General features: G+C 31.6%; 4 protein-coding genes and 1 non-coding gene across 5 annotated transcripts; 2 read left to right on the top strand and 3 right to left on the bottom strand.

Annotated features, from left to right (window-relative positions):
* The first annotated feature begins 2739 nt into the window (after positions 1-2739).
* On the top strand, positions 2740-2812 carry TRNAA-AGC. The gene has a single exon. It is a non-coding gene; the product is annotated as a tRNA-Ala (tRNA).
* A 1857-nt stretch (positions 2813-4669) lies between these two features.
* On the bottom strand, positions 4670-9097 carry LOC106766413 (agamous-like MADS-box protein AGL65). The gene is given in 12 exon segments (XM_014651142.2): positions 4670-4820; positions 4823-4911; positions 5002-5129; positions 5213-5260; positions 5394-5490; positions 6353-6414; positions 6506-6521; positions 6607-6671; positions 6798-6816; positions 6910-6969; positions 8170-8355; positions 8914-9097. Coding segments are annotated over 12 exon segments (870 nt in total). The 5' UTR covers positions 8928-9097; the 3' UTR covers positions 4670-4734.
* A 467-nt stretch (positions 9098-9564) lies between these two features.
* LOC106767326 lies at positions 9565-11490 on the top strand. The gene is made up of 4 exons (XM_014652189.2): positions 9565-9971; positions 10487-10525; positions 11053-11137; positions 11214-11490. Exons 1-4 carry the CDS (start codon positions 9591-9593, stop codon positions 11294-11296), a joined length of 588 nt encoding a protein of 195 aa, XP_014507675.1. The 5' UTR covers positions 9565-9590; the 3' UTR covers positions 11297-11490.
* Positions 11491-12415: 925 nt separating this feature from the next.
* On the bottom strand, positions 12416-17464 carry LOC106766412. The gene is made up of 3 exons (XM_014651141.1): positions 17197-17464; positions 12815-12960; positions 12416-12490 (listed from the first exon to the last, which is right to left on the bottom strand). Exons 1-3 carry the CDS (start codon positions 17462-17464, stop codon positions 12416-12418), a joined length of 489 nt encoding a protein of 162 aa, XP_014506627.1.
* A 3395-nt stretch (positions 17465-20859) lies between these two features.
* LOC106769270 (cyclic dof factor 3) lies at positions 20860-24060 on the bottom strand. Its single transcript, XM_014654814.2, has 2 exons — positions 23804-24060; positions 20860-22532 (listed from the first exon to the last, which is right to left on the bottom strand). The coding sequence occupies exons 1-2, from the start codon at positions 23936-23938 to the stop codon at positions 21258-21260; spliced, it is 1410 nt and encodes a 469-aa protein (XP_014510300.1). The 5' UTR covers positions 23939-24060; the 3' UTR covers positions 20860-21257.
* Between the last annotated feature and the right edge of the window lie 1832 nt (positions 24061-25892).

Genomic DNA, 25892 nt, shown 5'->3' with positions numbered 1-25892 from the left:
ACGTAATTTTTATTACTAATTTTCTATAAAACAATATTATATTAATATAATTTATTACCATATTTACTCTCTTGCATCTCTTATATAATATTAATATAACATATCTCACACTTTCTTTTATATATAAATATTACGATAACAATTTATGTCATACATACACTCCTGCATCTTATATATCCCTATTATATTAATATAATACATATGTGTGTGTGTGTGTGTGTGTATATATATATATATATATCATACGTTTCATTTTATGTTAATATAATATGTATCATACTTTTCATTTTCTAACACCCCAAATTTGTGATAGGCACTATCTAGATGGATTTTACCAATTATATAGTGATTATAAAGTTGTTTAGGCTTAAATTTAACTTCAAAACATCGCATCCTATAACTTATGGACTTTAATTCAATTTTGTCATTTTTAATGGTTTTTTTTTTAATTTTATCTGCCTAACAAGTCATAATTGACTTCTCTAAACTGCCCAAATAGACCAAATGCACTCATTATCCCAAATGCACAAAATCATTATCCAAATAGCTTACAATGCTCCCTTAATTATGAAATTGCCTGCTAAATTATTTAACACTACAAAATGCTTACTCTTAACCTCACCTCACTACCCAATTGGTCACCGGAGAGGGTTCAGATGTCTGAACGCATCAGACTCACCTTCGGCGCTAGCACATATGACTAAACTGACTGGATCAGGGTTGCTCTATGATCAGGGATGTGCCAACTCAGGTTTTTAAGTCCCCTCTATCCTACCAACAAAGTGCTCTCAACAAGCCCCCTATGATTTATTTAAGTCATCCAAACTGTTATATTATACTCTAGACCTCAAATGCCCAATTTTAATATTTCACTTCTTTTTTATAGTGACCTGAAACAATGCTTGTGCATTCAGATGCTACCCAAATAATGCTAATTAAGTCTGACCCCAAACCTTTCCCTAAACATAATCAGTCACAATAACTAACTCATTCAGGAACAAATTATATTCATCAAACAATACACAGGAAATCAATCATGATTCATACTCTGTACAATCAAGTTCATACTCAAACCAAATACATAAAGCAGTAACAACACAATCTAACAGAACATCATATTTTTAAATTAATCATGCATAAAACACTGAAACAGGTTTAATAAAAAATATAATTAGCTCTCCTTACCTGGAATGTTTAACAGTACCACACTCTTAGGAACGCTCTAGCAGTACCTCCTCATAGAGGCGAGTTTGACAGCACCTATAAGCCACTAAAATTGGTGCCTAGCACATTTCTTAGAGTTGGAAGGGACAAAGAAACTAAAGGAAAAGCTACCACTAACATGCAACCAGTGAGTTGCATGCTCTAGGTTCAAGAACTGTGGAAGAAAAAGGGGAAAAAGACACTTATCGGTCAGAATGGAAAATTGTTCGGTTCAAAGTGTAGCCCTATATGCCAGGAACGATTTGGTAACACCCAAGCGAGATTTGAACGATTCAAAGTTCTGGAATTTTAGAGAGAAGTCAGAGAGAATTTTAGGGCAAGGATTTTAGAAAGAGAAAAAAAGTTGGTAAATGAAGAAATTATGATTTTTAGATAACCCCTTCCTAAGGTCACGAGTCCTTAACTTTATGGATTGGACTGCCTAAACATAAGACCCATCAACCCTTGACTTATTTTCATGTCCTTATATTTATCATAGGTATTGAATTTTTTAAACCAATAAAATAACATAATTTTATTATGTATGAATATTAATGTTTAAAATTAAAATAAAACAAATATGTAAAATAAATGAAAAAAAATTATCTAAACAAGGTTTCTTATACTTTTAACAAAATCTAACTAAAAATAAATAAAATAATAGGAAATATACCTAAAATTACATGCAAATTAAATCATATATAAATTTAAATAAAAACAAGTTAAACTTCAAAATTCATTTAATATTTAATGTACATATCAATACCTTGAATAAAATGTTGAAAGGTAAATTAATAACCTCAAACTTCATGGTCAATGGTGATGAAGAAACTTGTGCCAATGCTTGAAAATGTTCAAAACACACTCTCAGCACAAAAACAACAAGTACAAACAAAAAAAAAATCATGTCCACAAAAACAAAACAACATGCGTTAAATCAACCACAACCTACTTTAGCTGTTAGGAAAATCTGGAAAACAAACGCACAAAGAAACAATGAAAAGAGAAATGTCATTGTTTTTTTTTTAAACTAAAATAATTATTTTTACAATTTTATTTTTAAGTGATTGTTTTTTTTTCGATTTGATATTTTTTAAATTTAATAATTTTTTAATTATGGAACCACCTGTAAAATAAATAAAAACGATTTATAAAAAATTATAAGAAATATTTTTACTTTATAATTATAATAATAACAATAATAATAATGTTATTATTTAAATATGCATATATGTCTCAAAAATAATAATAATAATAATAATAATAATAATAAACAATGTGGTGAAAATAATGACGAAAATTATGGTAACATTAAACATACGGAAGATGAATTATCATTTTAAAGTATTTTATAATTCAATATTTCTCTGAAAACATTAATAGGATAACAAATAATTTACCACAAATAAAAGTTAATTAATTAATTAGAGTAAAATAAATATACCTATCTTATTGTATTTTATCATATCTTAATAAAATAATAGTTGTTATCTATCAAGTAAACTTTTTAGCCGTGTATCATTTAACTCATATATTGGGGATGTAGCTCAGATGGTAGAGCGCTCGCTTAGCATGCGAGAGGTACGGGGATCGATACCCCGCATCTCCAATTTTTTTTAAATATTCTTAAACATGAGGAATTTAATTTTTCTTTTTACATTTTTCAATTGAATATTATCATTTTTTTTTCTTTAATTAGGTGATGTGTTCATCATATTATTTCTTTATTTTATTTTATTTCGTCTACTTGTTAAGAAACATAAGGTTTCATAATTGATATAAATATTGTATTGAAATATATAACCACATATGACTTGTACACTGATAAGTAATTTTTATTATTTTAATATTATTTTATGATAGCTATAATTTTTCTTACATTTCATTAATTTATAGAAATAAGAAAACAAAATGATAAGAAAGATAATAATCCGGTTAAATAAAAATTAAACAACAACAACATGAATGACTTGCAACTTAATTAAATTATTGTTTTTATAAACAAACAAAAAAGCTTTATTAAAATCATGTTCTTTTAATATTTTTTTTCGGAATTTTAGAATTTTATGAAAGTATTTGAATTATTTATCGTTTAAAATTTTCAAATTTTAGTTGAAAGTAATAATTTTAAAGTTTTTACATTTTCAAATAAGGATTTTTTTTTCTTTTGATCCCGATTGAAACATGGTTAGTTTGACTAAAACTTAAATATGTTTGTATCTTTACTTGTTAATCAATGTTGATTAGACTTTTTTTTATTAATATGGATAGAAGTTATTATTATTATTGCTATATACCACTATCATTTTTCATTTCATATAAGTTAGAGTTTTCTATCTGAATGCTATTTTTGGTGAATACGAATTGGATTTTATCAATTATATATATATATATATATATATATATATATATATATATATATATATATATATTACCTCTAATTTATCAACCGTGAATCAGTATACTGTTTTTTTTCCTAGGTTAGCAATAAATTAAAATTCCAAATGTAGTGACGCTATGTTACTACTATGGCTATTGAAAAAAATTAGATGTTGCCTGGTTTAAAAGTTTTCTTTTATCTCAAAAGTGCAAAAAAGACTATTAGTCTTGATTGAGAAGTTTAACTCACTATCTTTAATATTTTGTTCGTTTCTAATATTTTTTACTCGGACTCAAATATGAAATCTAAATTTAAATATCAAAGCACATTATAATACTAATGATTAATTTGGAACTTTGATTTCTGAAAAATGTGTTCTTAGATAAAAGATTGTATGTGTGCTAAGGGACACCGGAACAAATAAAATTTCACTCTGTGAAACTATTTATAAGACCATTAAAATAACTTTTGTACAAAATTCAAATTTACAGCTTGGATTAATGAGTTCCAAAAATCTACTAGTAAAACAGTTAGTGAATTTAGTACTGGTATGTGAGCAAACTGCATCCTACAAGTCTTACAATATATACAACTAATATTGTCCACTCTTACCAACCACGTTGACCTCATAGGTGGAAAGACAATCTAATCTGGTTTTTGTAGACATAATTTGCAACCATTTTGTCATCACTTTATCAGCTAATATCTTGTTACTCCAAAAAGGCTAGTATGCATAGTTGAGTCAGTGATTTACTGCAAAATATATAGGACATCAGAAACAACCTAAACTCGAATTGTCTACAAGAAAAGTATAGAGTAAAGTCCAACATGAAGAATTGAAACACACTAAATATTATTTTTTGTTCGAGTTGTCTTAATGCCATTTGAGCGACTTTAGCAAATTCAAAACCTATCCCCAAAAGTATGAATATTGAAACATAAAAGGATTGCTTACCCTGTGGTAGCCGTTCTCATTATACATGGCAATACCACAAGACCCTGAAGCAGAATTCCAAAATTGATGTCCATTTTCAAATAGTGAACCGGAAAGATCAAAGTTGTTAACTTGGTAATCAACGGTGTTTGATTTATTGTTCAATGTAGGTAAATGTTTTGCTTCCTCAATATCTTGTGGAGGGAACGTAAATTGGTCACAACGTTGTACATTTAAGTATGTAGTTCCATTTAGCTCGTTCATTGCACCACCTCCTTGACCCAAAGTCACTTGGGGAGAGCTACCAACTTCAAGTTTGTTGCTCCCAATATAATTTGAATAGCTTGGAAGTGAAATGTCAGTGGAACACTCAGCTTCTCTATTGGTATTATCACTGTATGCACAATTAAACCAGTAACTACATTGACATATGAATCACAGGAAGAAAATCTGATAAACCATTAATAGACACGATTTAACCCACCTGAATGGTAGAAATTTTGGTTCATTTGGTAACAACAATTGATGATTATCATTATTCAAAAGCCAAGACAGTGGTTGAGATTCTTGTAGACTTGCCATCATCAAGGGTAAAGTCATCCCTTCCTGTAACTATGAAGCAATAATATACCAAATAAAAATATTGAAAAGTGGAACAAGATATATTAACAAAGAGAAAATACAACATTTACTACCTGGTTAGCACATTCAAGTGAAATGAGTTGATGCTTCCCTAAATTTTCCTGTTAATTTCAGAAAGCATGTTGACATGTTAACATACAAACCTAAATTCATTAGTTATTTATGGATTGGTGTAGTGGTCATTTGAAGATGACATGGCAATATGGCTAGTCTACACATGAAACAAAGTCTTACCTTCTGCAGGCCGACTCGATTGATTGATTCTCGTATTGACTCTTCCATTTGCCTCAGATGCTCTAAATTGTTGATCTTCTCTACATTATTCCAATAGCTAAAATGTTGAAAATTTAAACAAAACATTAATTAATGATTATTAATTAAAGTTTCATGACCCATAACTCATGTATGACAACATCAATTTCATATAGTATCATGTCCGTATTATGATCGTGTTAATGTTAGCAGAGGAAAAATCAAGTAGAACTTCGATGAATGTTAAGAATTGCTCAAATCCAACTACTAAAATTTCTACAACTATGAAAATATAGATATTTAAGAAAGGTGAACGACTATACTGGTTTCACTTCTCTGACCTAAACAAAGTACAGGTTATGAACAAAGATAATGTGTTGTGTTTCATACTCAACTGGTAGAATATGTCATACAAAATGTGAAATTTGATTGGATTTTCTTACGCATTGCCAAAATATAAATGATGCATTATGTATAAACTAGTATCAATTACTATTTCCTTCCTTTTGTAATACTATTTACCAACTTATAACATTCTAGTAACAAATCAAATATTAACAGAACTCAACATAATAACTATGCTAACGTTCTGTTTAAGGGAAGATGATAGAATAGTATTTTCAATTATAATTTGTTATATTTGATCTCTCGACTTTATAATAAATCATTTTATATACAGAAAACCCAAATCTCAAATAGATTAAAAAACATCAAAAGTTACATCATCTGCAATAATTTTGACATGTGAACGTGGGTATGAGCATAAAGAAACATGTCAAAGTTCAAATGCACAAGAAAATAATATATATGGGATTAAAGTAACAAATTGATTGCAAAACACTAAACCTGAAGAGGTCAAATGAATAATATTTCAACAGGAGAGCTTATAAAACCAAAAAGAAAAAGAAATACTTTAACAACCAAAAGCTCCAAAGTTGCACCTCAGTCTCTGATGTACTTCTGTGAGCTGAGCTTGTAAAACCCTCACTTGATGAGATAATTCCTACACACAGATCATAACATTTTGGTTGCTCAACTTCTAACTAAAGATTCTGACATTATTAAACATTGCGTTGTCTATGAAGAAATTGTACCTCCACTGTTTGGCTGCTGTAAGGTAGAAAAGATAAAAGTGAGAAACTATAGAAAGCTTTATGTAAAAGACATTGACAAATTGATGATCATAGAAACTTACCTTGAACCTAAGAAATCCTGTATTTTTACGTCATGATCCAATTTCTTGAAGGTTTTCTTTAAAGCCTACATTTAAAAAGCAAAACAGAATTCTAAACATTACAAAATGTAGAGACAACACGAAAGATGAATTTGACACAACAAAAACAATGTATGTAGAAGACATAATTGAGAAAAACAGAGTATTCTTACTTCAAGACTTTCCATTTTCCTGCTCAATAAAACAAGAAAATATATTAGCTTCCTTATGACTAACAAATGAAAACTAAGAAACGATTAAACTTCACAAAAACGGTTGACAAACCTTTTGGCCCTTTCTTGTGGGCTAAGTTGAGCAAATTTTGCAACAACTTCCTCAATATTACTGAAAATAATAACCAATATTCAATATTGTTAAAGATCATAATGAATTTACTATTTTACATTTTAAGTCCTGAAACGTGCATTTTTTTTATTAGTAATATTCCATGAATCTAGTCTCTTTAACGTTGTGAAAAAAAAAAAATAACAACTCTTTGGACTTGGTTCTAGCTTGAAAGAAAACAAATCATAAACTTCAACAGTAAATATGAAAATATGGGCGTTAACAAGGACTCGCTAGTTAACAAAAATATGGTTCTGTCTTTTTCTACCATTTAGAATATTAAACTGTATTATATACATAAATATATCTCACATATAATACTTGAGTAGCTGGATGAAGTCTGGTTAGAGGAAAAGGGTTCTAGGACCCTTGAAAACCAACATAATACTCATCAAATATGTTGAACACAAATCATAGTATAATTAGACTTTTGTTGTTTCTTTTCATCTGTTCAGTTATTGCATATACATTTTAATGTACTGTTTTAAGTTAAGGGATTGACTAGGAACTAGTAATACTTGAAACACTCGCAAATAGATTAGAATCCTTTCTTTCTAAGTTACCACGAAACAAACCAACTTAATAGTTTTAAGTATAATGTTATGCTTATAAATAAATGTTACAAAACTAAAAAAAGAAAAACAAAACTTACAAATTTACACACTCATGTTTTGATTTACAGCTTTCAATTTAACAAGACCTCCGGATCAAATGGAAAGAATTCTAATAATACCGAGAAAAGTTGGACTCCAGTTCTTTTATCCAATAAACAATTAGTGTCCATCCAAAGAATATATACTTCATGATTTCAAATTTCAAGTGCGAAAGAAATCTCTCATTAAATATCCACCCAGTAAAATAATATACAGTATTAAATTGCATTCTCTATAAAACTAACAATATCTCATTATCCTCCTAGAAGATTATTTGCACCTATAACAGATAGTGTGTTTATAGGAAACAATAAAAGTTTACCATACAACACACTTTTAAAATACAAAAAAACAATTGAAGTTGGGTGTCATATGTCATACAATGTTTGTTATAGCAAGCAGGGTTGTTTCCTCTTAGCAAGGCACAAATATCATAACAAGGTTCTGGGTTAGTTGTTCTATTCAGACATACATGTTCAACTCACTCACAAAACAGTATCATTCAGTCATTCCCAACACAACTTAAATATTTTTTCATTATTATTACCTGCGCTCTCCTTGTAGTAATGTAGGCTTTCCTGTAGGAGAAAACATGAGAAGGAGAATGTCTATGTCGCACAGTATTGATAATTCCTTTGCTTTCTTTAAAATTCCACTTTTACGCTTTGAATAAGTCACATGCCGGTTGCTTATGCTCTCTAATTTCTTTATCTTCAATTTAACCCTTCCCATCCTGCAAATTTAGGATTAAGTGTGAACACATTCAGCCTTATATACCCTCGCCCCAAATATTGCCACAAACAACCGAAAAAAAAATCATTAATTTAACCAAATTTTGACAATACACGTTTCGATGTAACATACTAATTGATCTTCAATTCCCCATCTGGTAAAAAAAGTTTCGAAGGCATTAAAAAAGCGAGGAGGTTGAAGGATGCAACAAAGAAACAAAAACTTAGGCGAAATATGAAGAGAAAGAATTAAAGTTGAAGAGGAAGGGGAAATGCTATATTTGAAGGAAATCCAAATTGTGATAGAGTTAAAAAAAAAAGAACCTTATTGAGAGAGTGAAGAGAGCGTGTAGGAAAAGAATCGAGGGAAGTGAATGGAAATGTTAAAAAAAAAGTGGTGAAGGTGTGAGGTAACTAAAGAATGAGAGCAACATTTGTTTATGGGAGATGGCGAGTAGAGAGAAAGAAGGAAAGCTGGATATGAAATCTAGGAGCTAACAAATTGTTGAAAGATGAAAGGTATAGCTGTGATTTCGGTGGGTAGAGTTTGGGAAACCAACCAAGCTCGTAACATGAATATGAAAGGTGAGATTCGTTGGCACCATGCAACAAACACCTCCTCTACCAACAAAACCAACACATTTTCCTCTCTCTCTTCGACCACCTCTTCCTCCTCATGCACATCCAAACAAAAACAAATTCATTTCCTTAGTTTTTATGTCTCTTTTATGCTTTTGAAAAGGTCTACGCCGGACATATGCTCATCATTCTAACACATTTCTTATTTTTTATCAAATCAAAATTTTAATTATTATTCTTTTTTCTCTTTCAATAAAACCATGCAAATAATTTCTAATTTTTAACTTTATATAAGTGTATGTTAATGCAAATAATTTTTAACCTCTATATTTTAAAATAAAATCATTTAAAAATAATCTTTAAAATATAAATTAGATTTATATATAATTTTTAATTACAACACAAATCAAATTAGCCAATAAAATGTTAATGCAAAAAAAAATGTGTCATAGCTTTTTTTTAAGTAATAGATAAGGTTTTTTATTTGTATAAAAAAAATATTTTCTAGAAAAGACAGATGATTTATTTTTAAAAAAGTAAAAAATATCTCAATTGCTTATTTTTTAATGATAGGAGTATATTTATTTGTATGATTTTTTAAGAGAATCCTAAATTATAAAATGTGAAATTGGATAAGGAAGAAAAAGGGGGAAAGAGAATGAAGGGTAGTTATGGTACTGAGTCGAGTAGCAGAGAAGAAAGAAGAAGAAGGGCGAGGTCTTCGTCACCACTGAAGGACCGATCCAAAACCTCTTCGTCTAAGTTATCTTCTCCGTCCAAACGGAGCACATCACCCTCTGCCACTCTCCTCGACGTTGACCATGACGTATTCTCTCTATCTCATGATTATCCTAACCCTAACCCTCGGAGCTTCCCTCACAGCGTTAAGCAGAAATGCTGGGAAAAGGCAGACAAGGTCAAAGGACGAGACCCCGACCGCTGGCGCAGGGACGCCCTCGGCAATACTGTCTTTCGCAAGCTCGTAGGTTGCCCCGGTTGTCTCTGTCATGACTACGACCACATTCTTCCTTACTCTAAGGTCTTACCCTTTATTTTCATTTCTTAATTCAATTTCTATTTTTTTTTTGTCTCAATAATTGGATTTCTTTGAGTTGCCGTGTGCCTACGTGGTATTGTACCAATGTGTCTTAGGAGAAGACCCTACTCTGCACTTCTATATGCTCTGCATAATTTGTGTATTGCATATTCCCACGTAGATTAAGGAAAAGCAGCTTCAATGGAAATTACCGTTACGGGTTATCCTTTTTGAGTCTTTGCTGCGTTTCTTCAATGGAAATTTCAAGACTTGATTTTTCTGAAAATGTCACTGGATTTTAATTAGCGCCATGGTGGGGAAATAAAGAACTATAATAAAGTGAAATGGAAATTTTGAGTTTAACCATAAACTTTATTAGTAAAGGAAGGAGAAGACAATGATGGATTTTTATGCGACCCTCCAAATATCAGTACCATCATTAAGTTGCTTGCCAATACATTTTGGTTTTATTTTTCATTTTGCTCATTCTTCATTTGGGTGTTTTTGTGAAACTACAGGGGGGAGAAAGCACTCTGGAAAACTGTCAAGTATTACAAGTAAGATTTTTCATTTTTTCTTTCCCATTTCTTTGTTTCCTTTTGAAGGGAGAACATGGCCAGAGGTGTTGAAGGAACCTTGTAATATTTACTTTTTAGTGTAGCGTCAAAAATATTCTGTCAAGATATTTATGGAAATTCTACTAATCAGGGACATTACAAGAGCCAATGTAAATGGGGGATACCGTCATGTTAATATGGCTATGGCGTGTTTCTCAAAAACATCACTCCTTCGCTCCAATTTTACATTTCTTTCTGTTTCTTCCATTACCCTATATCTGTATGATTTTCAAAATTTCCAGTTTCTATTCACTGTTCCCAGAAGGGTTGCCATTAATTTTATTAGGTGTTTATATAATTTCCCTCTTCCGTTTGTTCATGGAGTTTTAGTTTTACTAGTACAATTTACTCCCCCGTTCCAATTTTATTTGTTTGCGAGTGGAAAAAAAAAACTAAACAACATGCTGTAGTTTAGGGATTAATCTGTTTCCCTTAATTCACTTAAAGTTTCTTTCCATGGCTTTCAGGCAACAGTTAATCGTTCAAAGGGTAACCGAACAGATATCTCCAAAGCTGAACTTATTCAAAAGAGTTCTTATTGCAGGGTTTCAGGTACAACTATAGTGATTGTATTAACTTTAGTAGTAATTCGAAAATTATTAACTAGAGTACTGGATGCATTGCACAGATCGTGATATGGATCTTCTTGAACTGTCGGCCTATGGGAATGTCCGGCGTGGACCCGATAATGGGGGATGTAGAATCCAATGAACATTTTTCTCCATATTAATTTTCTCTGTGATTGATTTCTAGATTAGTTTAAATGAAGACCTTGTAGCTATTCATCCTGACAAAATCTCTGGGGCTTCATTTGTGTACAGACAAGTTAAAACTGCAAGAAAGTGATGGCACTTTTCATTATTCTCTTTTTTTCACAAAACTTAATGGTTTTCTCTTGAGAAGCATGATTTCATTTGTGTACACGTTTATTCATTCTTTTCCATATCCTTTATTGTTGTTCACCCTACAATATCATGGTAACGGGAATTTCAGACTTATAAGGTCTTGTTCAAATCTTGCATCGACCTTAATATACCTTGGACAGTAGCATAGCTACTACCCTTTATTACATTTCTGTTGTTTGAAAGTATACTTTGATTGCAATGAATATCGTATAGTAGAAAAATGTCATTACCATACTTTTTATTGTATCTTTTGAATACACTTAATTCTGTTGACTTAAATTAAATAAAAATTACAAATTCTAGATATTTTTTTGTAATGAGTAGTATGATTTGTGTATTTTAGCTGTACTTATAAGCTGCGTAGCCATTATTACGTGTAATACCGTTTGATGTAAAACAAAGAAATAATCTTTAGAGAGTCGCTTCCTCCACCATCCCAAACGTTCTCTACACTTTCATACTATTTTTTTTTTTTTATTTCAAAAACATCCTACCTTAATTTAACTTTATTTATTTTTTTTAAATCCTAATTCTCTCTACACTTCCTCACCTGTCATGTCAGCTTTTCCTTACATAGAAACCCTAATTCCATCACCACCAACCTTGTTGCCTGTCGCTGCCACCAATCTTGTCGTCGCTAAACCTTATCTCCACCATCATCAATCTCGTTGTCAACCGCGAGCCTCCATGGTCACCACCATTAGAATCGCAAATTGTCGCCATTTTCAACCATCACCACGAATCCTCCATTGACAAGTCAAACCCTAGCGTCGCCATCATTTTTACCACCAGAACGAGCTGCTTCTTTCATTAACGCATCAACGCCTCTCCATGAGCTACTCGCACCAGACCACACCACAAGAACCACTTTGTGTTGTCGCCGCACCATCTACAGCGATGAGATCATCTTCTTCACTAGAAATCTTCACCAACCTAAATCGCTCTGTTGCGCAAGCGTCTTCTTCTCGATCATCTCCTCCCTCGCATCTTCATCTTCAACCTTGCACTCAGAAAAATCAACGCAAGAACCCCAAATCAAACCCATAACAGAACCCTAAAACCCAATGTCATCGCTGCGACTCGCGAGACCTGCAAGAAGAAACTAAAGCAAACCCAAAACCCAATCGCTCCCGTGACGGTCAGGATTGACGAGAGGAAGGTTGGGGCCGAGACATCGTTTTTGTCGTTGAGGAGTGTCCCCAACGCCAGAAAGTCGTCAAAATTAGGACGGTCGCCAGAAAAGATTGTAGATTTTGTAGAAAAGATTATAGATTTCGCGGGGGTTTACATCTTTTGGAAGGCTAACGATAAAGATGGTGCAAACCTTGTTCATGGAGGGTGGAAGAGGGTCGTAAGAACCGAACACCGCTTGTTGTTGATGCTGAGCCACGTATGGCGGATGCCCGTGGTGCGTCGGTAGGACAACCACTTCGGGTGGTGGTAGTAAGTGTGAAGGCCCACCTGTTGGGGCTGTGAGTAGTAGGTAGTCATGTCATTCATAGAATTCAATTCACACACGACAAGCCCTAGAATTTTAGTTTATTTTTTTCTTAATTGTTTCATTCAGTTTATGGGCTTAAACGGATGTCTACATCAGTTTGTTCTTCAACGGATGTTGATATCCGTTCACGGATGTTGACATCCGTTTGAAAATCTAACGCATATTCATATCCGTTTAAATATTATTGAAAGGTAAAATAGAAATTGAGAGGTATAGCGAGTAGTGTGTGGTGGTGGATGAAGTAATTCTCTAATATTTATGGGTTCACTTATTTTAAAATTATTATGTGTAAAAGGTTATAAAAACCAAATATATTATTCTCTTTGTTGTAAAATGATTGGTGTTTTAGTTTTCTTTTTTTTTTTCCTAAAGTTTTTGGTTATTTTTTCACTAATATATTTATCTAAAATAACTATTTTTACAAGAACAATGTACTTGCTGTTTGTCTAAAATTATTTTAAAATGAAGAATTAATTCTATTTTACGTATATTATCATTTTAATACTTATTAAATGTGTACACTAATTTTAATCATCTAAGGCTTAAAAAGAGATACAAAGGTTCACTCTTACAGATTGTGGTCTACAATACCCCATTGTTTTAACTTGTTGAAAATATTAAATTAAAGGAGATGCTCAACTGATATTAAAAATGTAAAATAATATTATTTTATGTATGTTTGTATTTGGATTATGAAAACAGGAGGGATTAAGCCATTTCTAAAGTAACTTTTTTAAGAATTACTAATAATTGTCACCATTATTTATTTTTATAATTATTATGTTTCAAAGAAAATGAATTATTAGAATATGAAGTAACTTCTCTTGAATAACTTGATATTTTTTTTTATGCATATTCGAAATCGATTTCCAATATTTGACCTAACTTTTGTGATTGATATTGAAAACATTATAAGATACACCGAATACAAATCATCAATTTCATGAATTGTGAATACTCAACTATAAAAGAATGTAAGGAAAAAAAAATAAAAGTTTCAATGCTTGGGAATGTAATTATTATATTTCTATCGTCTCAACTATATTTTTCTTCACTGTATAGACTTAAGAATTGAAGTTTATGTAATTATGTTACAAAATTATATTCCTTAGCTTGACTTGTTTATAATTGTTAGTTTTAAAAAATGTATATGTTATTATTGATATTGTGTTTAGTACTTTTTAATACTTTTTTTAATATGTAAAGTGTTTTGGCATTATGTTTGAAAATGTCTAATTCTTGATAGATTTATTTAATTGATGACTATTGGTTGTATATTTGTGTGATCATATTGTGTGGTTTTTGTTTCTTACGGAAAAGTTTATTTATATACTTTAAACAAATAGTAAATAAGAAAAATCAATTTTTATACATATGTTACGTTACCTTAGTCATATTTTAAACAATGTATTTGTTTGTATTCCGAGTATAACATATTGAGTGAAAGACAAAGTACAATATCGTAAATATTACAATATTACGATAGAAGAACTTGGTCATTTAACACCTTTGATTACAGTTTTGATAACTTTCATTGTTAAAAGTTGGCATTATTCTTTTAAAAAAGGATAATTATAATTAGAATATATAGTTAAATTTGAAGATACAATAACAGTTTTGAAATGTTAGTCAAATACTTTTATTTTTTAATGAAATTGATATGATATTGAGGAGATCAATGTAACTTTTATTTTCTTTATAAATTTTATTATATTTTTAAATTAAGATGTTGAATAGTTACATAAGAATATAAAAGGTTACAAGAAGGAAAATCATTTCATGTTCTCATGATGAAAAATAATTATGCATCTAATAAGAAATAAGATAGTATAAATGAACATTAAGAACTACTTAGTAAGAATTTATGTGAAACTTAAAGATATTGACATAACTTTTGCGTATAAATTGATGCACTTAAATGAAGACATGCCAATTTTGAAAGGAAACAAAATTATCTTTGTGAGAGTTTTATGAATATATGAGTTATAAAAACTAATTTTTGTTTTTTTTTCAAATAATCTATAGCAATCAATATCATAACTTGTCTTTTTTATATATTTTTTTAATGTGACGTTAATAAGCTTCAATCAAACTAAATATAAAAATGGTCCCATGTAGTTTCTCATGAATTAGTATAATTGATTACTATTAGTAGAGCCGTCAAAATAGGTCACAACCTGCGAGTCAATCCGATTCATCACGGATTCGAGCCAGATTGGGTTTGAAAAAAATGATTATTTTTTATGCGGGTCAGATTTCAATCCGGCTCATTTAAACCCGGCTCATGTGGGTTGAACCTGTGGTGGGTCGGGTTGGCCCGCCAATCCACTTACCTAATTTAATTTTTTTAATTTATTATTTTATTTATGAAACCCTAAAAAATAAAATACTGTCTTCACTCACTGTGTATACCAAACAAGTAACCTCTGCTCTCACAAATCACTCTCATGGAACTTGCTCTCGTTGTCACTCTCACTTCTTCACTGAAATTCTTCAAGGAGCATGTTTTTTGTATTTTTTGTGTTTGTTTTTGGATGACATTTGGATTATATTGTACTTTTTATTATTATTTTGAATTCTCTTCAGTTTAACATCATTTTTTGGGAGTGAAATTTGTTTAAATTTGAATATAGAAAGTTTGTAATTTTTTTATTTTAAAAAAATTGTAATTAAATGGGCTAGTGAGTCAACCCGTTTATCCACCAACCCGTGGTGGGTCGAGCCGGGTTCAAATTTTTCAGACTCACTAATAAATGAACTGGGTTGGGTTGGCTCGATCAACCCGTGATGGACCAGGCCGGGTCTAGCCGGATTACCCGTTTTTACAACTCTGATTATCAATGTCATTTTGCTGAGTTAGGCAAGAAAAACTTGCAATAATTCTTCTTGCTATTGTTTGATTTTTATATCAAATTGGGCTACAAACATAGAAGATAGGTGAGAGATGTTGAAAAACATTATATAATATCCCATGTGAAATTCTAAAATATGATGGTAGGAAATAACTCAAGACAAAAACTTTTAAGACACGAATATTTTAGTGACAAAGAAAGAAATCTATCCTATCTTCTAGTTAGGTATTTATTATCTTTTTTCTATCTTTGTATATGTTATTCATTTAAATACATCACATCAAATTAATACATTTGATAATATAATTGGGTAGAGATTCAAAGTAATAATAATATAACAACTTGTAAGAACCTATTAGTTTAAATTTTCCTTCAATTCTGATAATTTTTTTTAAGATGTAGAATATTTAAACTTTACAAATATAGTATAAAAGGATTTAATACGTAATTCATATTATAATCCAACTCTTGATTGGGTAATGATAAGTATTAGCAATATATCTTTTGGCACTTTCTTTTATTTTTTTATAAATAAAATAAAATAAAAAAATGCAAAACATGCAATTTTAAAAACAAATACATGCATTTTTAAATTATTTTTGGTTAAAACCCTCATTTGGTTCTCATATTTGTATGGCAATCTCAATTTGGTCATCATATTTTTTTTGGTCTCAATTTGGTCCTATAATTTGTAAAAATGAGGCAATTAAGCCCTCACCGTTAACTAATGAGTAACGCCGTCTGTTACTCATGACGTGGTAGACAGAGAATTGGTTGACTTATAAATGATTTAAATACGTGTATTTTAGTGTAAAAAAAAGGCTTAATAGCACTAATGGTCCCTATTTTGGTTGGCAAAATTCGAATTGGTCCCCATTTAATTTTTTTGTTCAATTTAGTCCTAAAGTATGAAAATTTTGTTCAATTTGGTCCTTTTCACAGACACCGTTTAAATTGTTAACGGAAGACCTTCCAACAGTGCCAAACAGTGTGTTGATGTGGCATTTGTCAGCCCATGTGGAGTCTGTTTAGTCATTTTGAAATTCCAATTTGAAAAATAATTAGGGATTGCATTTCTGAAAAATAATTTAAGAGTTCTAGTTTCTGAGAAGTAAAGTTCTTGGATGCTCCAGGAAGATTGGAAAGAAGAACATTTGTAACGTCGAGTTCCAATTCGAAGCATTCATCTTTACCATAAATTTCTCCGTAACTTTTCTGTAATGCAATCATTCTAAAAAAATCAACAGTACCAAAAGCAGAGGAAAAGGGGGAAAAAAAGAACCCTTACTGTAACACAACAATAGTTCACAAAATCACAAAAGGCGTGTCCAAAATTGATTCGAAAAAACGAACCTGAGATTGGAACGGGTGCAGGAACATCCTTGGAAGGGGCCGAAAGCAAAACCTCCTCCTTCTCACAATCAGAGAACAACCCATCATCACTCCCAACTCTCCGATTACTATCATATAGGTGCACTTCCTCGTCTACCGCCGCCTCCACCGCGGCCGTAGGAGTCTCCACAGTCGCAGCAGCCGCCGTGGACGGAGAATCGAGAATATTATACACTTCCCTGTCAAAATAACCAGGCAATTTCCTCTCCCTCCTCAAATCATTCCTCATGAGCCAAAACGACTCTGTTTCGTCCCTGACCTGCGACTCCCACTCCTTGATCTTCTTGTAATCTCCTGGACGTCACAGATGTTCTTCTTCCCAATCTTCTCGAAGCACCCAAGAGCTTTACTTCTCAAAAACTAGAACCCTTAAATTATTTTTCAGAAATGCAATCCCTAATTATTTTTCAAATTGGAATTTCAAAATTACTAAACAGACTCCACATGGGCTGACAAATGCCACATCAACACACTGTTTGGCATTGTTGGAAGGTCTTTCGTTAACAATTTAAACGACATCTGTGAAAAGGACCAAATTGAACAAAATTTTCATACTTTAGGACTAAATTGAACAAAAAAAATAAATGGGGACCAAATCAAATTTTACCAACCAAAATAGGGACCATTAATGCTATTAAGCCAAAAAAAAAAAAGCTTGTGATGTGGAATATGGTTTTATTTAAATTAAAGAATAATGACATGGCAATCATTCTTCTTCCTCTGTTACGAACGTTCCTTCCATGTCAACACTTTCTGGCAGGGAAGGCTTCCTCTGCGGCATTTTAGTGAACACCTCGCAAGTGTTCTTTGAGAAGTAAGAAGTGCTATCCATCAAATACAATCAACATGAAACCTTCATTGTCACACTCATCGAACCAAACAATAAAATTACAACAACACAGAGCAAAGCAATCAGAGAACTTTGAAGACCTTATGAAACAATTATCCTCATGCCAGTATCAGACAAGTTTTGACTTCATCATTTTGCTTCGCTCTTTGAATTGAACAAATCAATGTAACAGATCAATTATTTGCCAAAACAATGCAAATTGGGCGAAAAACAGAACACCCGAAAACATGAATTTTAATTGTCGTGGATAAATGTTGCACCTGAAAAACCTTGTCTCATAATTTCATTGCATCTAAACTTGGAGATGCAAAGGGCTACATGGTGCATTCTGTTATGAGTCACTACCAAAACCCAATCGAGTCAAATGGAACTACAGAAAAAAAAGAAGAAGAAAGGTACTATGGCGGCACCATGGAAATGCAATTGGAGATTAGGATGTTAAGATTTGTTGGTGGTGTCTTCACCGTAGAGTCTCTGACTAAAGAAGACCACAAAAACTTCTCAAATTCATACACTCTTCGTTTCCATCAATCTATCTATATACCTCACTCCCTCTGCAGATCCGTGACGACCACGAGACTCCAAAAATGGAGCATGATTCGCAATATCGCGCTACAAGTCTTCGTCATCTCTATCGCCATCGTCTCCTTCCTCTGGATGCACGGCATTCCCCAGCGCCTCTATGCCAAGCTCCGCCACCGTCCCCCAAACCCACGCGCCGTCCAAGCGAAAAGCCATTTGATGGTTGGGTGACTCGGGTTCGTTTTCAGATCCTCCACTGGATTCAGTTTAGCTGATGTCTCTAACTATTGATGGTTGTGTAACAGGGTGGTGCTTCTGGCGAGGATGATGGCGGCACATGCTGACGGCTAGGGTTTTTTTTTTGAGAAGACGAAGTTAATGGGTGAGAATTTTTTTTTAATGGAAATTTTTTATATAAAGAATTTATTTTTTCACGTGTAAATAACACATAATCCATTCAATTTATTACATAATGCCACATCATTTAAAAAAAATTACAGTTCAGCATCTTTTAACGCCGTAAGAGAAAACTTAACGGAGAGGGCTTAATTGCCTCATTTTTACAAATTATAGGACCAAATTGAGACCAAAAAAATATGATGACCAAATTGAGATTGCCATACAAATATGAGGACCAAATGAGGATTTTAACCATTATTTTTCTACAACATATAGTTCTTAAGAACGATTCTTAATAAGAAAAAAAATGGTAAGAATCCAAAGACGATTTTGGAAATTTTGTTTAGGATCCTGAAAATTGAAATTTAACTTTTCAAAAAACTCATCATGTGTTCGTTAAGTGAATAGTCCCAAAGAGAAAATAAATGAAAAGATTTGGAACGAAAAATTGAGTTTGGTTGCAATAAGATTACATATAATGTACTTGAATTTTAGTTGAAATATTTAAATTCATTTTTATTTTTCAGTAAACACTTCATCAATATATTTGTTTTTAAAAATTAATTTAAAAGATAATTCATCTTAAATTTAGTTATAATAGTATTTTTTCCAAATGCAATTTATAATAATAATTTTAGTCAAATCAAAAAATAATAATTCAAATTCAACTTTCTTTTTAATTTCACAGAAATGGAAAGGTGGGAAAGGTTGATAATTACTTTCCCACAGTTTCGTTAGCCAATAGCTTCATATATCCGTAGTATTTTCTTTTGAAAGCTTTCTGCCTCCAAGTAACAATAATAAATAAATATTTTTCTTCAATCAACTATTATTTGAAAATTAAAAAATAAATATTTTTCTATCATACACACATCATTCATTTAAGAGTTAAAATCAAACATAATTTAAGTAATTATCCCTCTTTCTATCTATTTTTCAAAAATAAAACCTTGATGGATGAGACTCCATAGTAAATAATAACATTATTATTTTCAATAAATTTGAGATCGAAACATCATAAATAAATACTTATTTGATGTTATTATTTTCAATGCAAATTTATAATCTAAAAATATATTAAAAATGAAAAAATATTTATCTTTTTAAAAATAAAATGTATATATTTTGTTTTTTGAAACTAAAAAGAAAGTGAAAATAATTATAAAAAGTGTAGTAATTGAAAAGCGATAGTTAAGAAAGAAGTGTATTTATTGTGTTTGGGTTTGGGTTAATGATTGAAATTTGGCAGTGAGAAGGTATGTATGGAGGAAAATAAAAGAGGCATTGCTTTCTTGGTGTTGCAGATGGAAAGGGTAAAAGGGAATTAAAAAGAGAAAAAGTCAAAAGAAGTTGGCTGCCAAGAAGAAAAAGTTTCATCTTTTAGCATTAGGTCTCATCACATTTCAATACTATTTTATATTTTAAAATACATTTTATAAAATTAATTTATAAAATAAGATTTAAATTCATTTCTAAATTTATATTCGATGTAAGAACTTTATTCATAGGTGTAATAGGTGGGATGGAGGTAGTGTTAACTTAGATAATAAATTAGCTTTTATTATTGACTTCAAAATTTTAGAAAGCAAAATAATTATAGATGAATCATTATTGTGGTTCAGCTTTAATAGTGTCCAAGACAATTGTTTAATATTTTTATAACATGATCGATAATTTTTATTGTAAAAGCAACTTTTTCTTTTCTGGAACATGTTATTGTAATATCAGTTATTTTTTGAATGAATATGAAAGTAGGAGGAGACAATCAAGAGTGTTTTATCATGGTATTGCCTGTGCTTATCTTCCTAGTTCTGTAGTTTTTGGTGTTCGTTCAGACAGAGGGAGAGAGGCAATGCTCCGAAAGTCAGAACTTTTCTACTGAGTACCGAAGAAACATGTACAATATCTGGATTTTTATACAACGTGAAAGATCTTTTCCATCTCTGGCCTAAAAGATCAGTATTTCACAAATATATAGATATATATATTTATACATGCACATGAACTCAAACTCATCAAACTAACCACATTAAAAATAACCTATATATTCTATTCATAATGTCAAATAAAATTAAGACAAAATTAGTCCTCGCCGTCCACTTATGTTTGCTGAGGAAATCAGAGAGTACCACCCTTTCGGTTCTTCTATACACGGTCAAGGAAGCAAATCTCAAAGATGGTCACCGTCTCTTGCTGGATACAGTATAAGTGACTAACCTTGCAAAAAGGACATCTAACAGGTTCCATTAATTCATGAGTTCTCATGAAAATTGAGGGATCTAGATAAAGCTGCAGGGTTGGCCATCAACACTGGAGAGGCTTCAACATGATTCTTTTCCTCCTTCTTTGATTGGAAGGCCTTAAACATACCTCCCCCACTTACTGACTCATTCTTAATTCCTAGAGTTGCCCATATAGAACTCTTTGCAGCTTCATTTGGATCATCGATTCTCAACGTTTTCGGAACCAAAACACCCCCGTTTCTTGGCTTTGAACCTTCTTCTTTGTGCAAGGAGTCTTGCTTGATCATGTCCCCGTCCCGCGAGTGCTTCCCCAGAGTCGGAGAGTTTGGACCGGAGCCTGGAGAGTTCGGGTTTGAAGCAGATGAAAGTGAAGAAAACCATGGAACATTCCAATTCCCTGGCATTCCACAGTTCCAGAATGTAGCAGGAGGATAGAATGATAAGGCATATCCGGAAGGACACAAAGCAGGTGGGGGAACGGGAGAATTCCATGTATAGGGCCAAGGAACACACGGAAGTTGAGGAAGGAAACCATGATGTTGGAGCACCGGTTGTGGTTGGAAGGTGTTTTTGCTACTTTCTCCCATGGAATTGGAAACTGTAATGGAAGATGTAGTTGAAGAGTCATCACCATTTTCCCCACTTTTGCGAGGAATAGGGAGTCTTTGATCCTCAAAGCCATGCTGAAATCCATTTTTTGTGCCATCGGGAACCTTTTTCTCTCCAAGATTGAGGACAGATGCCATGGAATCACAAATCGGTGCATGTGCATCTAATCCAAAGCTGAGAACTCTACCATTGCCTTTCAAAGTTGGAAGATGAGTTCCATTGGGAGAATCAATTCTGGCTGCTTGAAGGGCCTCAGAGATACTGATGTGGCGATAATGCGAGGCAGAGTTCTTGTTCTTTCGCCGCCCTGCCCCCACAGGAACATTCCGCATGGTGCCACCTGCAGTCCAGTATCTTTGACAAGCTTTGCAGAAATAACGTGGCTGGTTGACATTGTAGTTGTTGTAGTAACAAAACTTAGTGTCCATACTTTTGCAGCGGGGGCATGGTAGCACTTTATCTGGTTTCTTCAGAGTTTTCTCTTGTGAGTGAGCCGCATCGCCTTGCTCCTTCTCTGATTTATCAGCTTTTGATTTTGCCGTTTCTTCTTCTATGGAGGGTGTTTTGGGGTTCACAATAGCCTCAGGGGATGTACCTGAATCTTTAGTCTCTCCTGAACTCGGAGAAGGATCAGCTTCTAGCTCTTCCTCAGTAACATTTTCAACTCCAGCATCCTAGTAATATAAAACATGTTTTGTTCACTAAAATGAATGCTTCTGAATTTCATGAACAAAACCAAGATATATATGTTCACAATTTTCATAGCTGAAATGACATCCATAACAGGAAAAACAATAGTATTGGGTAATAAGGAAGGTAGAGCAGTCTTTTTGAAGAAATATTGCATAAAAGAAAACCAAAATTTGAAAAACTCATACTCAGAAAATATGTTTAATTTTTCAGTGGAAAAAACTCAAAAATCCGACCTGTGAGATGTATCTGTGCAATTTGATAGTGTAAAAATATAAGCAAGACCAATGAAAAATTCTACTGGAACCATTCTTAAATACAGTATAAAGTTCCTTGTTCTTAACATTCCAGAATACACAATACAACAATTCCACGGTCTAAAAAAATACTTGATGCAGGAACTCAAGGAACTATATAGATAATTTAGCTGTGAAGTGTTATCTGAATGATCCAAGCGAAAAAAAAAAAAAATCAATATTTAGTGGCAAAGAAAGGTACAGAAAGGAAACAAGAACCTTAGAGCCACATAGCGGATTATTAGGATTGTACCGACAGAAAACACTGGTTTTAAGCAGGACAATGAAGTAAACATGTACATAGAGTTGAAACAATAAAACAAGTGGATGTGAAAAAAAAAACAGTGATGTTCCCGTTCCACAGACAGAGTTGACTGAAATTGTTGGGTAGATTGTTCATATCACCTCTCAAACGTCAAAATGTTCCACAAAAGTGATCACAATCAGCAAAATCAGAACACGGGAAAAGTTTGCTGTCTACGAACGGTTTGAAATACAAATTTTACTTCAATTCTTAGCAAGGTCACTAAACCTATTATTTTGTACAGAAATAAGCCAATTTTGGAATTGAAATTTTTTTGTTTTTAAAAAAAACAGATTTTTCTTTTAACATCCGACCAATTTACTTGGAGAACATTGAATTGAAACTACCTAATTAGCAATAAATTACGCAAATTGGGAAGTTTCGTTAAATGAATTTCCAATTGGAATTGAGAGAAATTAACAGAAGGGTAGAAGTTTTCCATTGAAAAAGAAGATGAGGTAAAAATGAAAATTTAAAAAAAGCAGAGGAGTAGGGAGGTAGGTTGTTGTGATGTGTGGAAATAAAGGAAAAACGAAGAGACAAAACGGACCCATGAGAGGTTTTAGCATTAGAAGGAAAGGGTGTGGTGTGTACGTCAGGAAAAACGTTGGTTTGATTCCGAAAACAATTTTCAGAGAAAAACTACAAAGCATACCTGCTCTTCTTTTCCGTCAGCACTCTCTTCTTCTTCTTCCTCTTCTTCTTCTTCTTCTTCTTCTATGTCAACATCTTCAGGGAAGGGGATCTTCTGGCCGAAGAGCCTAATTGCAGGATCTCTAATTTCGTGCATTTTTTTGAGGGATCGAATCGAAAAGTGGGAGATGGCAGCGAGTTAGTTACTTGGTTTGGGAAGTGTAAGTGGAAACAGGACGAATAGGATTTTGATCCGATTAAAGCAGAATGAGATGCCACGTCAGAACTAGGTTTCAATTCTTGGCCACGAATTCTTGTGGCTTCTATTAGATTTTCTTTTGGCCATGTTCGATTCTGGTAGCACACTCCTTGCGTGCACCCTCTCTTTTCCTATGTCAGCACTTTTGCCTAAAAAATCTCCTTCACGTGGCTTAATCTCATTGGACACACCACTTTCCTTTATTCTTCTTTTCCTTCGTTACATTCTCCATTCACTATTATATTTTAATCCATTTTTATAAATCACTCCAAATTATTTAAAAAATACGTTTTGAAAAATATTGAACCACACACGCATTTAGATATATGATATTTTTTAGATCAAAAAATAATGTATTATACCAGATATAATTTTTTATAGATTGAAGATCTAAAAGCGTAAGATATTATGTCTTACAGAAAAAGGTCTCAATTTAATATTCCCTTGAAAAATATTAAGACCGTATAAAGTTTTTAAAATATTATTATTGTTTGTTATTCAATCATAAATTATATTTTTATATTTTTAAAGTAATTAACTTAATTATGTTAGATGAATAGTTTATTGATATAGATTAGACGAAACCGAACCAAATGATATAACCCTTAACCAATTGCCTTGATCGGATAATTGATGAGCCTATATCAAAGTAGGTATCTAATATTTGACTTTGTGTTTTTACCTAACCTCACACAATATTATGTATTGTTTTTATCACTAGAAAGTTGAATTTACAATTTTTTTTTATTTTTTATTTTGAATTCTTCAAATTAATGTTATATTTTTTGAAAAATATTATTAGAAAAAGTTGAAGTCAATACTTCTCTTATCCTCCCTTGTTATAACAACATGAAAGGAATTATTAGTCGTAACTTTAATGAATAATTAACTAGTCATCTAAAATAAAATAAAAGATTGAGCTCCTCGGTTTAAGATTATACTAAATAGAAATATATAAAATCATAATTCATGTAGTAAATACCTAAAAGACCATGGTGATGTAATTATCTCCCGAGAGTATAATATTAAATTTGAATTAGTAAGAAAATTAATATTGAAAAAGAGTGAGGTAGATTTATAGTGACTAAAAAAGTCAGAGTGTGGATAATATAATAGTTGTTTTAATTTTTTTGATTTGAGAACTTTTCGTCAACTTGGGAAAAACTGACAAAGAGAAGCAGTAGTTTATAAAATATGGAAATAATGAAAAAGACGTTCCCTTTGGCATCTTTTTCCTTTTTCTTATCAGTCAAATATAGAAGCTTCAATGCAAAACTTGTTCAAACACTACACTAAAAGTATTATATATTTTCAGAAAATATCCATTAATCAATTATTTACCTTTTGATCTGTTAAAAAGCTTCATACTATTGTCACCAAAAAGTTGGCATTATAAATTTGTATTAACAATATCCATTACGGTAACAAATTAAAGTATTCACTTATATAATATACATGCTTTGTTTGTGTTAAAAAGTAAAAAAAAAAAAAAAAAAGGAAAAATGTCAATTTTGGATTAATAAAAAAAATTACTAATGATTTTTTTACGCAAATAAATTCATGTATATTATCTGAACCTATTTGACGATATCGAATTATGAGTAGAATATAAATAATACCAAATATTTTAAATAGGTATAAAAACAAAGATGAATATATATATATATATATATATTGATTTCATAATTTAAATTATCAAAATATTCATAATTAATTTTAATATTGTCTTTGATTTTTATCTTAATTGTTTGAATTATTCAATGTTTACAAATTATACTATGATATGTAAGCTACTTCTCTTCTTTTCAAAATCTTAATTACATTTTTATTTTCTTTCTTTTATGCAATTTTA

This window comes from Vigna radiata, chromosome 7 (genome assembly GCF_000741045.1).
Source record: "Vigna radiata var. radiata cultivar VC1973A chromosome 7, Vradiata_ver6, whole genome shotgun sequence".
Taxonomy (NCBI): domain Eukaryota; kingdom Viridiplantae; phylum Streptophyta; class Magnoliopsida; order Fabales; family Fabaceae; genus Vigna; species Vigna radiata.
Note: the sequence above shows the minus strand (reverse complement) of the source record. Positions and strands in the feature narration are given on the sequence as shown.

Excerpts from the sequence above, each read along its gene's own strand:
- LOC106767326 (XM_014652189.2), top strand. The coding sequence starts at position 9,591 with ATGAAGGGTAGTTATGGTACTGAGTCGAGTAGCAGAGAAGAAAGAAGA. Across the intron at positions 9,972-10,486 it reads ACATTCTTCCTTACTCTAAG|GGGGGAGAAAGCACTCTGGA; the intron begins GTCTTACCCTTT and ends GTGAAACTACAG. Across the intron at positions 10,526-11,052 it reads AAAACTGTCAAGTATTACAA|GCAACAGTTAATCGTTCAAA; the intron begins GTAAGATTTTTC and ends CATGGCTTTCAG.
- LOC106766412 (XM_014651141.1), bottom strand. The coding sequence starts at position 17,464 with ATGAGGAATGATTTGAGGAGGGAGAGGAAATTGCCTGGTTATTTTGAC. Across the intron at positions 12,961-17,196 it reads TGCACCCGTTCCAATCTCAG|CCCCAACAGGTGGGCCTTCA; the intron begins GTTCGTTTTTTC and ends TACTACTCACAG. Across the intron at positions 12,491-12,814 it reads TTCCACCCTCCATGAACAAG|GTTGAAGATGAAGATGCGAG; the intron begins GTTTGCACCATC and ends TCTGAGTGCAAG.
- LOC106769270 (XM_014654814.2), bottom strand. The coding sequence starts at position 23,938 with ATGCACGAAATTAGAGATCCTGCAATTAGGCTCTTCGGCCAGAAGATC. Across the intron at positions 22,533-23,803 it reads CTGACGGAAAAGAAGAGCAG|GATGCTGGAGTTGAAAATGT; the intron begins GTATGCTTTGTA and ends TTATATTACTAG.